Source organism: Lepidochelys kempii, chromosome 1 (genome assembly GCF_965140285.1).
Source record: "Lepidochelys kempii isolate rLepKem1 chromosome 1, rLepKem1.hap1, whole genome shotgun sequence".
NCBI classification, from domain to species: domain Eukaryota; kingdom Metazoa; phylum Chordata; order Testudines; family Cheloniidae; genus Lepidochelys; species Lepidochelys kempii.
In genome coordinates this window covers 160,112,318-160,129,471 of record NC_136380.1, presented here as the reverse complement: position 1 = coordinate 160,129,471, position 17,154 = coordinate 160,112,318, and the positions used below count along the sequence as shown (strand labels likewise).

At 42.5% G+C, this 17,154-nt stretch overlaps 1 protein-coding gene across 1 annotated transcript in view; it reads right to left on the bottom strand.

Annotated features, from left to right (window-relative positions):
• Positions 1-17,154, bottom strand: part of DSCAM (DS cell adhesion molecule) — a 628,496-nt gene that overhangs the window by 534,296 nt on the left and 77,046 nt on the right. The window contains exon 2 of the mRNA XM_073360366.2: positions 6,276-6,593. Coding sequence (XP_073216467.1) covers positions 6,276-6,593 — 318 coding nt within the window. The remainder of the gene's footprint in view (positions 1-6,275; positions 6,594-17,154) is intronic.

Genomic DNA, 17,154 nt, shown 5'->3' with positions numbered 1-17,154 from the left:
CGGTTCCTCCTTGCCCAGGGCCTCTCCTGGGTCAGCAGCAAGATCGCGAGGGAGCAGCCAGCAGCCTGCGTCTGTCTCCTTCCCTGGTGCTCTCCTCACTGGGCAAAGGGCCCCACCCTTTGTACTTCCTTTCCCATCCCTCCCCTTCCGGGGATTGACGGAAGCTTGGCCTGGCCCCACCCACTCAGGCTGAGAGGGTGGCTCTTTACCCTCTGGTTCAGAGGGGAGCCACCCTGGCTCCCTACAACATGAAAAAAAAATGATGCTCTGTCTCATGCCAGTTTGTTTAGGTTTTTATAGCACACTTCCTTCAGAAGCTGAGCATTCTACTTTACCAGAGGGAGCACAGGCTCCCCCAATACTGGTGGGAAGTTCCCAAATGGTGGTTCCGTTGAATTAAGCTGCCAACCTTCTCTTGGTGCAAGGATAAGTGGGACAACCAGAAGGATGGGAGAGAGGAATTTAGGATGGAGGGGAGAGAGAAGGGTCGAAGGTGCTAACCATGGAATCAACAGAGATGAGTGAGAAGTAAGGAAGAAGGGTGCTCAAATTTGCAGAGAAATGAAGCGTGTTAATAGACTGAAAGTCTCAAAGGTTGAGCAGAAAAGTGGGGGAGGAGGTGGAGTGGGCAATACTGAAAGAAATAAAGTAGTGATCAGAAAAGAAAAACTCTGATAGTGAAATACGTTAGTGGGAACAGTACTAGTGACCCTCCTGGCAGCTGGGAGAATTGATCCAGAGATGAAAGTCAAAGGAAGATGGTAGGGAGTGGAAGAGGCAACAGCATCTACCAGATCAATACGACAGGTGAGAATTTCTGGAGTAGGGGGTGGAAGATAAATGGGAGAAGAGGAAATCCAGGCACTGTAATCAATGAAAAATAGAGATGAGAAGCCTGTGGACAGTAACTAACAGGAGAGGGAGATAGAGATTAATGCCTGATGGAGTACAGTTCAGAAGTGGAAAAGGTGGGAAGTGGCATGAGTGAGACAGTAGGAGCTCAATATCACCACTGCTCCATATCTGGGCTGTGTGAGAAGAGACCGCTACAAGGACGCAACTACAAAAGGGGTGTTGGAGAAGGGGGAAGCCAGTTTCAGTGAATACAAAGAGAGATGAAGGAGCAAGAGGCAAAGCGGCCACGCAGGTCTAGAAGTCATCATTACCCATGACAATAATTTCAGTGCCCTAAGGTAATCAAGTCAGTAGAGCTATGGGACCGTTGTATAGAAACTTCCTTTATTCCCACTGCAGAACAAAACAAAAACAAAAAACTAAACAAAAAAAATTCACTGAGAGCAAAACTTAAGTATAAACACACTCACTCTAAGTGGGTGTGGCTGTATTTGCTTCCCAGCATTTGGATGTATATTTCTGGAATAAAAGAACAGGAGGACTTGTGGCACCTTAGAGACTAACCAATTTATTTGAGCATGAGCTTTCGTGAGCTACAGCTCACTTCATCGGATGCATGCCGTGGAAACTGCAGCAGGCTTTATTTATACACAGAGAATATGAAAAAATACCTCCTCCCACCCCACTGTCCTGCTGGTAATAGCTTATCTAAAGTGATCATCAGGTGGGCCATTTCCAGCACAAATCCAGGTTTTCTCACCTTCAACCCCCCCACACAAATTCACTCTCCTGCTGGTGATAGCCCATCCAAAGTGACAACTCTTTACACAATGTGCATAATAAAGAAGCCATGGATTCATAAAATGGTGACCTCTTTACAACTGCTCCAAAAAAACCTTGTATATGGCCAGATTCAAATGGTAAGGTAAGCATAGTGAAGGGTTTAAAATTACAGTGCAACCACCTGCTCATGAACAGGAAAGTTTTTTTTTTTTTTTAGTTTTACAATCTGCATAGACAATTATATAGTTTAAAGGTTAACAGGTCTAAAAATAAATCAAAATTAAGTATTAAGAGAAGATGGCACCATTAACCTATATATTACTGATTATAAATAATGAGGCAAAGTTACTAACTCTGATCACAGACTTGCTGGATTGTTACTGTTCTCTTACAGTTGCAACCTTGGAACGCCTCTTCCCTTGTGAAGAAGCCAGCTACCGTCTTTCCATGCTCCAGTGAAGAGCTCGCAAAGCACAAGCATCTCCTTCTTTATGTGGCTAACTGTCTCCTACCACTAATGCTTCAGGGATAGCTCGCAGAGCATGGGCTATTTTGAGAAGGTATCATGACACAATATTATGAACAGGGCTAATGCAAGCTGATTCACATTTTTTCTGAACTACTTGTACAGTTACAAAAACCTGTCATGTCATTAAAAAAGCCACTTCCAGGGCAATTGTTCCAAGAAGCAAACATACACAAACACCTGTAAATCAATGAAACTTGACAGAGGCAGAACTAATCTCATTTCCTCAATCCCTTGCTGGGGAGACTTACAGTATGTGGACCTTGACATTTTGGCATATGGGAAGGGAGAGGGCACACGTTCATCAGATTTCCAAACCAAACCATTACTCTTTGGAATTTGCAATATCCAAGGAGGTTGAGACAGATCACAAAAGTAATTATTCAATCCCAAACTGCATGAGACAGTTCTTGTTTGTGTACATGCACTAACTTTTTTGTTTTATGCATTCACAATGTTGCTAAGCCTCATGATTTTTATCACGAGCCTTGTGATTTTTGCTGTTTTTCTTAAAGCCCAGATCCCAGAGTCATTTGATTGCATGAGACTCATCTTTCATGGGGAAAAAAAAAATTCTCTAGCTTTCACTGTTGCTTGGGGGAAAAAAAAACACTTGAAAGCAAGATGGACCTACCTCCATTTACCCCCGCTGAGGATCTGGCCCAGAAAGTTTATCTACATTATGTGCAAAGCCAAAACAATTTCAGCTCAACCATCCCCTTTGAGCACCTCCACCATCCACAAAAATCCACAGGGTAGCTGCCGGACAGGCTAAGTTTTCCTCCAGGGATTTCCTGCAATGGATGTCAGGGATTCATTGCCTCTCCTGACCAGTCAGGGTCTAGCTTTGTGTCAGGCTATTCCATTAGTCACATGTCTAGCTCTAAGAAGTCCTCTAATTGGCTGGGAAAGAGGGCACTGCACCCACTTTATGCGGAGCTAGGGTAGAGCAAAGAGCCACTCCAGCTTTCATCCTGCTTGCAGCAGGGTTTCTCTCTACCTGCTGTGGGGTACGACTTAGACCCAGTCGTTGGTCCTTTTCTCAGGATACTGCATTTAATTACCAAATAGAAAGCATTTTTATGTTGACTAATCACTGCATTCTCTTTTCTGCCGTGGCCAAGTCAGAATCATTTTCAGGCTTCCATATGATCCAGCATTTTGTGTCAGAACTTTTGGGGGACTGTGTATTCTTTGCCAAAACTTACATTTTGTCATCTCTTTGCTCTCTTCATAACAGGATATGCAGAGGCCACACTGGTAGCTGGGATCCAAGTAACTGTGTTTACTAACTATATACAAATATACAAGGCCTTGCTATCTGTACCCACTGCTACTCTGGCAGCGTTCTGACGGCTCCTGCAATAGAAAATAGGGAGGCCCACTAGAGGGCTCCCCAACTATTTATAGCAGAGGTGGGCAAACTCTGGCGGCCCACGGGACCATTCTGCCTGGCCCCTGAGCTCCTAACCCAGGAGGCTAGCCCCCGGCCCCTCCCCTGCTGTTCCCCCGCAGCCTCAGCTCACTGTGCCGCTGGTGCAATGCTCCGGGCAGCGGGGCAGCAAGCTCCTGGGGCAGTGCAGCTGCAGAGCCCGGCCTGACCCGGTGCTCTGTGCTGCGCGGTGCGTGGCTGGCTCCAGCTGGGCAGCGCGGCTGTAGCACCGGCAGGGAGTGGGGCAGGGAGTGGGGAAGGGGAGTTGAATAGAGAGCAGGGTGGTTCGCGGGGTGGTCAGGGGCCAGGGTGTGGATAGGGGTCGGGGCGGTCAGAGAGCGGGGAACAGGGGGGTTGAATGGGGGCAGGGGTTCTGGGGGCAGTCAGAGAGAAGGGGTGGTTGGGTGGAGCACGGGTTCCGGGGGGGCAGTCAGGAGGGAGAGGGGAGTTGGATGGGGCAGTGGGGGGCAGTTAGGGGTGGGGGGTCCAGGGACAGTCAGGGGACAGAGAGCAGGGGGGGGTGGATGGGGTAGGGGTCCTGGGGAGCCGTCAGGGAACGGGGATGAGGCAGAAGTCCCAGGGGGGCTGTCAGAGGGCGAGAAGCGGGGGTGGGGTTGAATAGGGGGTGGGGGCCAGGCCACGCCTGCCGTTTGGGGTGGCACAGCCTCCCCTAACTGGCCCTCCATACAATTTCTGAAACCCGATGCGGCCCTCAGGACAAAAAGTTTCCCCACCCCCGGTTTATAGGGATATCACCCAGTTCCTATACATTGCAAATACATTATCCAGTTTCTGTAGGGATAGTAAGGAGGGGTATATATCTCCCAGAATTGTGGGACTGGGCATATCCCTGGGACTGAGACTGAATGGTGGAGATAGCCTGGTATCTGGCTCAATGGCCGCTCTAATACTCTTGAAATTTGTTGGTGAGGAAGAGAGGGGATTTGTGATTTGTGTATGCAAGCCCGGTTGGACTGGGCTGTTTATCAGGATGGAAAACTGTTTTGACCGTGGGGAGAATGAGTGAAATATGGCTGGGCAGAAGCTGCAGCCATCCTTTGCAGAGGGTATAGTTATTCCCTTCTTTCCTTTGCTTATGCTCTTGATGTTTGTTTATTTAGCAAAATTGCTGTCTTTGTGCCACAGACTATCCTTAGATTCTAAGGTGGTGTCTTGGTGATCCCACAAGCCACAGAGGGAACAGAAAAATGGTTGCACATTCAAGTACCTATTTGCACAATTACTTCTTAATATACACCTATATACCTGTGGAGGTATGCACACATTTTCAGCTGCTTCATAGGTCCCTGCAGCTGCGTGGACCTCATTGCATCAGAGCCTTAGTTAGCACGGGTTTCAAGATACAGTCTTCTTTAGGCAGTCACATTAGTGTATCCACAAAAGAATTGCAAATTGATTAACTAATATTTGAATATTTAAGCATCATTAGCATGCAAAATTTTATGAGGAAACCACCCAACACTTTAGTGTTTCTGCTTAAAAGAAGCTCCAGAAAAGAACTGCAAAAAAGTAAAGACAGATGCATTGGCAAAACCACACAGGGAAGCTGATATGACATCTGCTCTCCCTAAAAAGATCAAATCTCTTATCTACAGATTCAATAAACTCAAAAAAGGCATATTCTACCCAGAAAATGCATGTATTTTTGTAGACCGTATGTTTTGGATAATGCATTTTACGAATTTCTTGGAGATGTCAGTTTTTCTTTGTACCTTCTAATTATCACTTTGCATGTCTTTGAAGTAATATTTAGCATTAGTAAGACTAAAAGTCAGGAAGTAGAAACGATTAACTGGCATAATGCACTTCACAATCTGGATTTTCCTTGTTTGCAAACAGATAATCATAAGAAGAGCTATAACCCCAAAGCACTATATTTGTGCATGGTTTGCAATTTCTCTAATACAGCTACTGGACTGCAGATACTCTAGGACAGATCCTCAGATGGTATATATTATGCTGATGTAAACTGGTGATTAAGCTAGTATAAACTGAAGTTACAGGTGCTTTTTGACAATTTAGATCAGCTGAGGATCTGTCCCCCCCAAATTTTTTTAATTAAAATTTTGATTTTAGAGTTTTGTGCACTAGTAGAATAGTGGTAATAGACTTGAGTCTAATTACATTTAAAATCAATTCTCCCTTTATACAGTCCACCCCTTTTTATTCAGTCAACTCAGAAAATAGTTGCCAAACTGCTATGCCCACAATACAAAAAATCCTTTGCATACTTTAAGTTAAACATAAAGCTATTCCTATATATTTACAATAGCATTTGATTATTATTTATCAATATACATGTTCATTCCCCGCCCCCCCAAAAAACCCCAACAACAGTGCAGGGAGAGTCCTCATCTCCCCCATCCCTAACTCTTTAAAGAGTAAATAGATTCTGATCAATGGCCTCTCTCTAACTGTTCAGCTGGGAATCTTGGCATCTTTCAGAAACTTGATGGACTTTGGGATGGGACTTTTAACTTCTCTTTTATAAAAATAGGCTAAGCCAATATTGTTTCAGTTGATTTTATTAAGAACTCTAGACTGCCCTTCTAGGCCACAGTCTTTGCTCCAGTTCACAATGGCTACCACTTTTAGCCAGAAACACATGGTCTCCTCCCTTGCCCAACTTCAAGTTATGAAGTAAAGAACCATACTTACCGGCCTTAATGTGAACATCCTGACTTCTGATTTTCCCTGAAGGATTTTCAGCTGTGCAATAGTAAGTGTTATCATGGATTAAGTTATTAAAGCTTGAAGGAGGGAAGGGGAAAATTTGGAGAGTGCCATTGGGGTGGACGTGGCGGATCCCTGGGACATCATAGATCTCCTCGCCCGTTGCTAGGTACCATCTGAGTGTCACAGGAGGGATCCCTGCTGCAGGACAGGGCACCAATGTCCCTGTGGTGCTAGCAAACACTACCTCTTGCAAAGATGCATTGACAAAATACAGGCTGGCATGTAGATCTTCACTGAAAACTGCAAGATAAAACAGACAAATGTGTATTTAACAGCTAAGAAAATATTACTGCACATATCACAATTTTACACCTACAACTTAGTAGTATATAGTGATGCTCAGGATTTTTCTGCTCCTTTAAGAAATTTCTTTTTGTAAACACACACATCACAATCAATTTTGAACTGTTATGACAGTTGATGGAGGTAACTAGAGCAACTGGATCCTAATATAGGATATGACAATTTGTTTCTGTGTTTTGTCAGAATAAAACAACCAAAAAGCTATGGATCTCAAAACACAAAACAAAGGCGTTACTCCCCAGCAAGATTACCATTAGTCTGAAAAGAAGCAAATTAGATCACCTTTCCCATTGCTGATCCAGGATTCTTGCTAAGACCAGTCAAATACTCGCAGTAATTTACTTCAGTGAAACTTTCAGTAACTACAATTTGCTGTCTGGCAAAGACTGTTAGATTTATAAACAGAATTTGCTTTTATGTATTTTTCATCTCTGATGTATATCCAAACAATGCAATAAGAAGAACTGAGCAACTAATGCAAAAAGTAACAAGAAATGTGTAGAAAAAAATTATTTGACCAGCAGTAGTAAAAAGAGTCGGATACGTTTAGTAGAGAGACTGTTTAAGGCTAACATGTCAACTATAGTTCGCTCAGCAATAGCTCCCCCGTGGCCTTGGGCAATAGATCATGTTATACTGAGAGGGTAAGTATTGGTCAGGATAGGAAGTTATCCCCCTATTCTTTTAAGAAGGCTAGCCAGAAGAGCACTACCTTCTACCCAGAAAGCCACAAATAAGCAGAAGGGACCTCACTTTGTTTCATCCAAAGTATTACACCTCTAATACAGCAGCATCTCCCTACTGCTCTGTGATTGAGAACATGTCAGTGGGAAGCTTTACTTCTGCATTTCTAGAAATTGGGATTTTTTTTAACTGTACAACCATACTAGTGCATAATATATTTTTGCATTTAATATACATATAGTGTTCACCCTAAAAATTAGCCAATTCTACCTTAAACAAATAGGTAAGATTGCATTATAAGCTGCATTTCCAGTTCACTACAGCTTGAATCTATAAACATTGAAGTAAAGTTACCCAGTAAAGAGTAACTGGCAAGTTTTAAAAAGGTATCTATTTTGTATCAGGCCAGATTAAACATCTGCCAGAGAGTTCAATACTAGCCTTTATCTGCAAAATGTATTATCTTGTGTTGGGTATAAAGAACTCCTAGCAACCACACAGCTAATCTTTACAGGGTGCTATCTACTTCTGCTACTCAATCTCATGGTGGTTGGCTGTGTGAGAGGGAGGGTTTCCTTACTTCTCCAGCCCAGTAAGGGGGTGGGTGATAAGGAAGGAATAAGTTGTTTCCTGCTACCTCTTTGAAGATCATAATAGGTTGGAATAAGTGACCCTTCATAGTGACCCCCACAAAGAAAGATGAGGGTTGGCCTGGCACCCCCAGAAGACTTCAATGGGAGAGATCCTCTAGACCCATTAGGTAGCAGGAAAAGCAGATTGTCCACCTAAAAGACAGCAAAGCTGAGTGGAGAGGGATTTCTGGGGAAATCTCGGGAGACAGGCTGCAATGATCTTGCAGGTTTAGGAATCTGAATCTTCTTCGAGCAGACTGACAGGGGATGGCTTACAGCCATCCCTGGCAAACAGATATTACAGGTGCTGGTTCAGAGTAACACATATGAAACAGATCCTTCAAGGTTGGTTCAGCCATAGTCAAAACTTGATTTTTTTTAATTTTATTTTAAAGTAAAGCAAACAGATTAACTGAATACATACAGGAAGAAGATGGTGCCATTTCTATATAGTCAGATTTCTAATTATAGCCACACTTTAAAGTAGGGAACAAAACTGATTGTAACAGGATAGAGAATGAAAAAAGATATGGAAGTCACCATTGTTCATTTAACTATAAGAGCTATTCTCTATAATTAGAACTGAAATATTGTTTAACATATTTTAATATTCATCTCCAAAGAAGAGACACGCACAATAATAAATATACTGTACAATCACCAGCTCTTAATATGCTGTGCTGCATCTCAACAGAAGGTCAGGTATAACCAGTAGGTTTTCTGATTTAGGATGAAGAGGTGGATACCAAATGGTCAGTGTCATAAAATAGAGAAAGTATCAGACATTAAGTTTGGTGCCTTACATAGACCCTAACTTTTCCATGCACAATTTAAATCAAAATGCTGTGCAAGTGAACTGGATGCATACTAAATGCTATAATACACCTTTAAGAAAATATCACATATTTCAGTTGCATGGTATCCCATATAGCAACTTTCAATACTCCCGACTAACTTTTCATCCATCTGCCTATAGAATAATGCTTCACTTTAAAGTAGCATCTAGTCCACATTCATCTTAATGGAAGACACATGTATATATCAAAAAGAATCCCTGGAAAGTAATTGTAATGATATAATATACACACAAATGGAAGATCCAGATGTATTTTGTTGCTGAGCACAATGTACAGGCTGTTTGGATGCATACTACAGAAAAAAAATCCAGAATGGGATAATGTGCAGTATTTTTCATTAAAGAGCTATATCTATTATGCTTCATAGAAAAAAAGTAATTTGCTGAACAGAAGAACAGATGAGGTACCAAAAATTAACTGAAACTGAGATAAGGGGAAAATATAATTATATGCTGTTGTACCTTAAAATTTGTTAACTATTAACATAAAAAATATGGGGGCTTAGTCAGGAAAGCAGCAGTCAGACCATACCTGATGCTACTGAACGGAGGAGAAGGGGGTAACTGATGAAGGCAGTCAGGTTAAGGGTGAAAACAAAGAGATGAAAGCTTGACATAGGAAAGAGTATGAATACAAGCAAAGGATAAGAAAATCAGACAGATGTTGGAACAAACCCATAAACTTTTCAGAAAACAAGAAACGTAATTATTTATTTATTTTAAAAACTGGATCTAAAGTTGATTTGTAGAAGCCAATCCACATTTCCCAGCATAGAGCACAACATGCTATAGATACAAGTAAACAAATTTAGGCTCTGTTCTTGCAAATTGTTCTGCATGGGCAGACCCCAGCACCCACCACTGAAGAGATTCAGGAGGTCTGCCTATGTGGAGCAAGTTGCAGGGCCCTGGAGCTGATATGAATCCAGACTGGACTTTAACTTTCTCCCCCAAACCAAAACCTATTTACAGGGTTAGACTCAGTCTAATAGCCACCCATTTTGGTAAGTATAGTCTAGTAATTATCCTCTCTCCCAGCCTGAGAGCCACTAGGTTCCCGCAGCTCTGTAATAAATCATGACTCCCTTGTCCCTACATGTATTCTGTATTTGAAGGTCTTATGACAAGGCCAGCCAGTCTGATAATTCTTCTGCTTGATCCATATTGCTGGTGTTTACAGGTGTCTCTTGCTCCTGAGTTCACACCGCACTAGGCAGCACACAATAGGGGCCGCTATAACTGTCGATTATACAGTGGGATCAAAGGCAAAAGGAAGATGAGGTCACTCCGTGTCTGCAGGGGGAGTCATAGTAACTGTGAGAGAGAGCTAGACATAGGAATTACCATAGTGATACAGGCCAGTGGAGAGGTCCATCTAGTTGTAGTATAACATCCGGTCTCCAACAGTGATCAGTACCAGTTTTGGGGAAGATGAAAAACCCTGCAGGAAGAAGTTATGGGATAATCTGCCCCAGGGAAAGTTTCAAGGAAGTTTTCCCCTAACCCTTGTTAATTATTAATTGTTAATTATGCTCTGAATCATGGGGATATAGATCCCCTCCACAACTGTTCATTACTTTTTTTTATTCTTGCTATGACAACTCAAATATTCATGTTATCCATATAGTGTCCAACCCTTTTTTGAATCCTATTATTCTCCAACTCCATTAAACTCATTGCCACATAATTTAATTGAGGCTAACTGAGTTGTATATTCCTTTTATCAGTTATAAATATGCTGTCTTTCCTGTGCCACTGAATACACTAACATTTATTTGTTTTTATATTCTTGTCTATTTGCTCTTCAAATTCCATTCTAAAGCTCATAGTTTCTTCTACTGATAGATGAATTGTAGACCTAATTTCCTTCTACTGTAAAATAATGAAAAGGTAAGTGAGTGGTCTAGAGCCTATATAATAATACTTCAGGGAGGGAGGAATAGATGCCTAGAGCCACGAGCCCACAGCATGTTTCTAAGGATGGAGAAGGTTCTGAGGGTTATTGTAAAATCATGAAAAAGAAAGGAGAGTAAACAATAAATTGAAGAGGGAGCCTGAAAAGATTTGGACAAGTAATCAACCTTTTACAGATTATTTGAACTGTATCTCATGAGATTTAACCATTGCAGGTTTGTGTAGAAAGTAACACTCCTTTGTCAAAAAGAAAAGGAGATCTTGTGGCACCTTAGAGACTAACAAATTTATTTGAGCATAAGCTTTCGTGAGCTACAGCTCACTTCATCGGATGCATTCAGTGGAAAATACAGTGGGGAGATTTATATACAAACAGAACATGAAAAAATGGGTGTTACCATACACACTGTAAGAGAGTGATCACTTAAGGTGAGCTATTACCAGCAGGAGAGCGGAGGTGAGGGGGGAACCTTTGTAGTGATAATCAAGGTGGGACATTTCCAGCAGTTGACAAGAACGTCTGAAGAACAGTATGTATGTGGGGTCGGGAGGGAATAAACATGGGGAAATAATTTTACTTTGTGTAATGACCCATCCACTCCCAGTCTTTATTCAAGCCTAAGTTAATTGTATCCAGTTTGCAAATTAATTCCAATTCAGCAGTCTCTCGTTGGAGTCCGTTTTTGAAGTTTTTTGTTGAAGAATTGCAACTTTTAGGTCTGTAATCGAGTGACCAAAGTGATTGAAGTGTTCTCCAACTGGTTTTTGAATGTTATAATTCTTGACATCTGATTTGTGTCCATTTATTCTTTTACGTAGAGACTGTCCAGTTTGGCCAATGTACATGGCAGAGGGGCATTGCTGGCACATGATGGCATATATCACATTGGTAGATGTGCAGGTGAACGAGCCTCTGATAGTGTGGCTGATGTGATTAGGCCCTATGATGGTGTCCCTTGAATAGATATGTGGACACGGTTGGCAACGGGCTTAGTTGCAAGGATAGGTTCCTGGGTTAGTGGTTCTGTTGTGTGGTATGTGGTTGCTTTCTGTAAGCAAGGACTGGCCTGTCTCCCAGGATCTGTGAGAGTGATGGATCTTCCTTCAGGATAGGTTGTAGATCCTTGATGATGCGTTGGAGAGGTTTTAGTTGGGGGCTGAAGGTGATGGCTAGTGGCATTCTGTTATTTTCTTTATTGGGCCTGTCCTGTAGTAGGTGACTTCTGGGTAGTCCTCTGGCTCTGTCAATCTGTTTCTTCACTTCAGCAGGAGGGTATTGTAGTTGTAAGAATGCTTGATAGAGATCTTGTAGATGTTTGTCTCTGAGGGGTTGGAGAAAATGCAGTTGTATCGTAGAGCTTGGCTGTAGACAATGGATCATGTGGTGTGGTCTGGATGAAAGCTGGAGGCATGTAGGTAGGAATAGCGGTCAGTAGGTTTCCAGAATCAGGTGGTGTTTATGTGACCATCGCTTATTAGCACCGTAGTATCCAGGAAGTGGATCTCTTGTGTGGATTGGTCCAGGCTGAGGTTGATGGTGGGATGGAAATTGTTGAAATCATGGCACTACTGACTTCCTGAGGAAACTACAATCCATTGGTGATCTTCCTGAAAACACTACCCTGGCCACTATGGATGTAGAAGCCCTATACACCAACATTCCACACAAAGATGGACTACACGCCGTCAGGAACAGTATCCCCGATAATGTCACGGCAAACCTGGTGGCTGAACTTTGTGACTTTGTCCTCACCCATAACTATTTCACATTTGGGGACAATGTATACCTTCAAATCAGCGGCACTGCTATGGGTACCCGCATGGCTCCACAGAATGCCAACATTTTTATGGCTGACTTAGAACAACGCTTCCTCAGCTCTCGTTCCCTAATGCCCCTACTCTATTTGCGCTACATTGATGACATCTTCATCACCTGGACCCATGTAAAAGAAGCCCTTGAGGAATTCCACCATGATTTCAACAATTTCCATCCCACCATCAACCTCAGCCTGGACCTGCTGAAGTGAAGAAACAGATTGACAGAGCCAGAAGAGTACCCAGAAGTCACCTACTACAGGACAGGCCCAACAAAGAAAATAACAGAACACCATTAGCCATCACCTTCAGCCCCCAACTAAAACCTCTCCAACGCATCATCAAGGATCTACAACCTATCCTGAATGACGACCCATCACTCTCACAGATCTTGGGAGACAGGCCAGTCCTTGCTTACAGACAGCAACCACATACCACACAACAGAACCACTAACCCAGGAACCTATCCTTGCAACAAAGCCCGTTGCCAACCATGTCCACATATCTATTCAGGGGACACCATCATAGGGCCTAATCACATCAGCCATACTATCAGAGGCTCGTTCACCTGCACATCTACCAATGTGATATATGCCATCATGTGCCAGCAATGCCCCTCTGCCATGTACATTGGCCAAACTGGACAGTCTCTACGTAAAAGAATAAATGGACACAAATCAGATGTCAAGAATTATAACATTCAAAAACCAGTTGGAGAACACTTCAATCACTTTGGTCACTCGATTACAGACCTAAAAGTTGCAATTCTTCAACAAAAAACTTCAAAAACGGACTCCAACGAGAGACTGCTGAATTGGAATTAATTTGCAAACTGGATACAATTAACTTAGGCTTGAATAGAGACTGGGAGTGGATGGGTCATTACACAAAGTAAAACTATTTCCCCATGTTTATCCGCCCCCCCCCACCACCACCACCACTGTTCCTCAGATGTTCTTGTCAACTGCTGGAAATGTCCCACCTTGATTATCACTACAAAAGTTCCCCCGCACCCTCCAGCTCTCCTGCTGGTAATAGCTCACCTTAAGTGATCACTCTCATTACAGTGTGTATGGTAACACCCATTTTTTCATGTTCTGTGTGTATATAAATCTCCCCACTGTATTTTCCACTGAATGCAGCCGATGAAGTGAGCTGTAGCTCACGAAAGCTTATGCTCAAATAAATTTGTTAGTCTCTAAGGTGCCACAAGTACTCCTTTTCTTTCTGTGAATACAGACTAACTTGGCTGCTACTCTGAAACTCCTTTGTCAGTTTGGGTAGGGAGTCATACAACACATTCCTCAACTAATTTTAAAAGTGATAGCATTGGAATGTAAAAGGAAATTACAATAATCCAAATATCAGCAACAATTCTAGTAATCGTTGAATTTCAATATTTATAGATGACAGAATATGCATACACAAATATTTAAATAGTACAATTTCTGTGTGCAAAGTTGTAAAGCTATTGAAATTTAATACTAATTCTATTGAAAAAATATTACATTACTCAGTTAGTGATTATTTATCAGCATTCTAATTTATGTTGCCTTCATTTTATACATTAAGGGCCAAATCCTTTCCTTACACTTGGTTATGTAAGGAAGAATTCAGACCTAAACTAATAAAACTTTTTAAAACACAAAAATATTTCCCCATTTTCCCTTTGAGGAATCCAATCTGGCATCAAATATTTAGACATAATAAGGTATGTATCAAGGACAAGTTCAGAGGTGAAGAGGACCCCCCGTATCTTATTTTACCATAAAATAAAGTCAGTGTAGAGTAGATAAGTGACATAATTAAACCCTTTGTTGCTGTTCTGCACTGCAGATGTGTGGCAGCAGAATTTGAAGCAGTGGTGCAGTAGAACATCAGGTGCATGGCGTAGCACCGGACATATATGGGAGAGCCGGTCAAAAGGCAGAATTTCCATTCTGTGGAAAAATCCAGAATTCTGAAAACATTTCAATTCTTTCAAAACAAAAAGCTATTTAGAAATAATTGGAAAGTTTGTTTAGAAAATTTCTAAAGAAAATTGATCCCCTGAGAGCCCATGGTCTGAGGCTCCTGGCTCAGACTCGACTCCCAGGACTTCTTGGCTCTCGGCTCCCCGTCTGTTAATTAGGGCTGACAGGGCGGTGGGAGCATAGGAGCCATTGGAGCCACAACTAAGCCAGGACCCTCAGAGCTTGGAAGCCAGGGTTCCCAGACTCAGTCCCACAGGAGGGCTCCCAGAAGCCTTAACGAGCCTGAAAGCCTTAAGACCTCCTGGGGTTTCCAGGTTTCCTGCCTTGGAGCTGGAACCTGCCGCCTGGCAGCCCCAGATCAAGCCCCATTAGAGCAGGGGCTCCAAAGGCTTCCATGGCTTAGTGGGGCTACTCCGCAGCCACAGACCCTGGACGCCCGGGGGCCCCAGCAGTCCACCAGGAGAGCTGGCAGGAAGTCACCTGTCTGGTGTAGGTTCCATCAGAACCCTTCCCATGGTTCATCAGAAGTTTGTCAAACCCAGTAAATTTCTGACAAACACTTCCAATTCAATGAATTGGCATTTTCCAGCTAAACCCTGTTTCTTCAGAAAATTCCAGACCAGAGCTAGAAATTAGTTTATTAGTCAGCTATCAAATATTTGACCTTATTTAAACTGGTTCAATCACAAAGTGTGCCTATCTCTAAAGTTTCAGCACCACTGACAGTTAAGCATAAGTCCCATGAACAAAGGTGAGCCAGCAGCAAACCCACAAAGTGTAAGTAAGGAGTAGCAAACTGTACAGTGCAGAATAAAACAAAAACTCATCTTCAGCAGATATCAGCCCTCAAACAGCACTCCCTTCTCAGGATGTTCCCTTGCACTGCTGAGCCAGGTAGCCTAATCAGCAGATTGAGTCTCTTTTATTTAAAGTGTGGGAGCACATTCCAGAAGAGAGGAATACTCTGCCAGCAATCACCTTTGTGATTTTCAGCAACTACGGAGGCCTGGTTTGAGCATCTCTGCAGAGCAACTGTGGCAGGTATTGACACAGGATGAGAAGCAGCTTCTCAAGTATTTAGGAGTCTAAGGCCACTTAGGATTTTATTGGACAAAACCCAGCACCCTTAACTCCACCCAGAAAGCCATCAGACAGCAAGTGTAGATTCTGGAGCATGATTGTATACGGTGTAGTGTGTCACTAATTAAGTAGGCAGCCCCCATTCAGTACTAAATTTAGTTTCCAAATAGACTGGTGGGGTCTAATCCTATATATAGAGTTCAACCTTGTTAAAGCTGGTGGGCATAACAGGTGCCCTCCATTCAGGCTAAATGGGGGAACAATTAAACCTTTTGTTTAGAGACAAGTGAAGCAATAGGAGCCACCAGCCAAAATGAAGGCCACAATGCATGTAATGTCACTCAGAAATCTAAACTATGTGCGTGGAGCGGTTTCACTACAGGTGAATGCAAATGCAGGGGACTGATTCCTTTGATTGCAGAGGGGTGTGTGTGTGTGAGTGTGAGTGTCAGTGAGAGAGAGAGAGAAGAAGCACCCAGAGAAAGAGAAAAGAAGTCTCGGACACAGCCAGACAAGCACTTGTAATGTGACCCTAAGAAAAAGCTAAGGGAGTGTGCTTTGGGTTAAAGTGCTGACTGAGAGAGGCTTGCAGTTGTGAGCCAAGAGGTCATCTGCTATTTTTGCTGTTTTCTGGAAAACAGGACTAGGTGTATATTCTTTGCAAATAAACAAGATTGCAGCAAAGAAATACCTGACTCCAGCATCAATTTGTCCTCCTGTTGGAAACAGCCTGCAGGACCCCGAATTTTGACTAAGTGTTTGGGTCAAGAGGAGTACAATATATAGGGATTATATTGAAAGAATCTATACCTATTCCCAAATCCCTTCAGCTTTAATATTTAAAATGCACAACACTTAAATTATTAAAATTAAAGCTGGATAAAAGAAATAGATTAATCATAAAGACTCAGAAGAAATACTCACTTTCCTTAAAAACTGGCAAAGAAAAGAGAATGTTACCTGCATTAAAAGAAGTGGCACCCAGAATAACAACTAGAAATTGGGTGGCCATGAGGGTTTACAACAGAGCTAGACCTGGGCAAACAACTGATTTTTTGGTTCATTGGCAGTTAAACGAAGTCAGTTTGGTTTCCTAATGCTAAAAAATTTCATCAAATCAAAAAAATTGACAAAAATTTCATTTTAGTTGAACAAAACATTAAGTCTCTGGGCATTTTTAAAATAAAAGCAATGGAAATGAAGGAAGAGATAGATTCACAAATTGTGTGGGGAGTGGGATATCTCTTATAGCCTTGAGCCCAGTGGCTAGAGTGCTCACCTGGGATGTGGGAGACCTACATTCAATCCTCCCTCCTTTCTGCCTGATGTGGAACAGGAATTTGAACTTGGGTCTCCCATATTGCCAGAGTGTGTCCTAACCACTGAGCTAGGGGGTACATCATTCTCAATGTCTCTGATTGAAGCTGTTGCACTTTGTATCCAATACTTGAATAGCCATCGGGCCAGAGAGAGTAAGTGATACTGACTCTACAGTCTGGTGGTCAGGGCACTCAATTGATGGGGGAAGACTCAAGTTCATATCC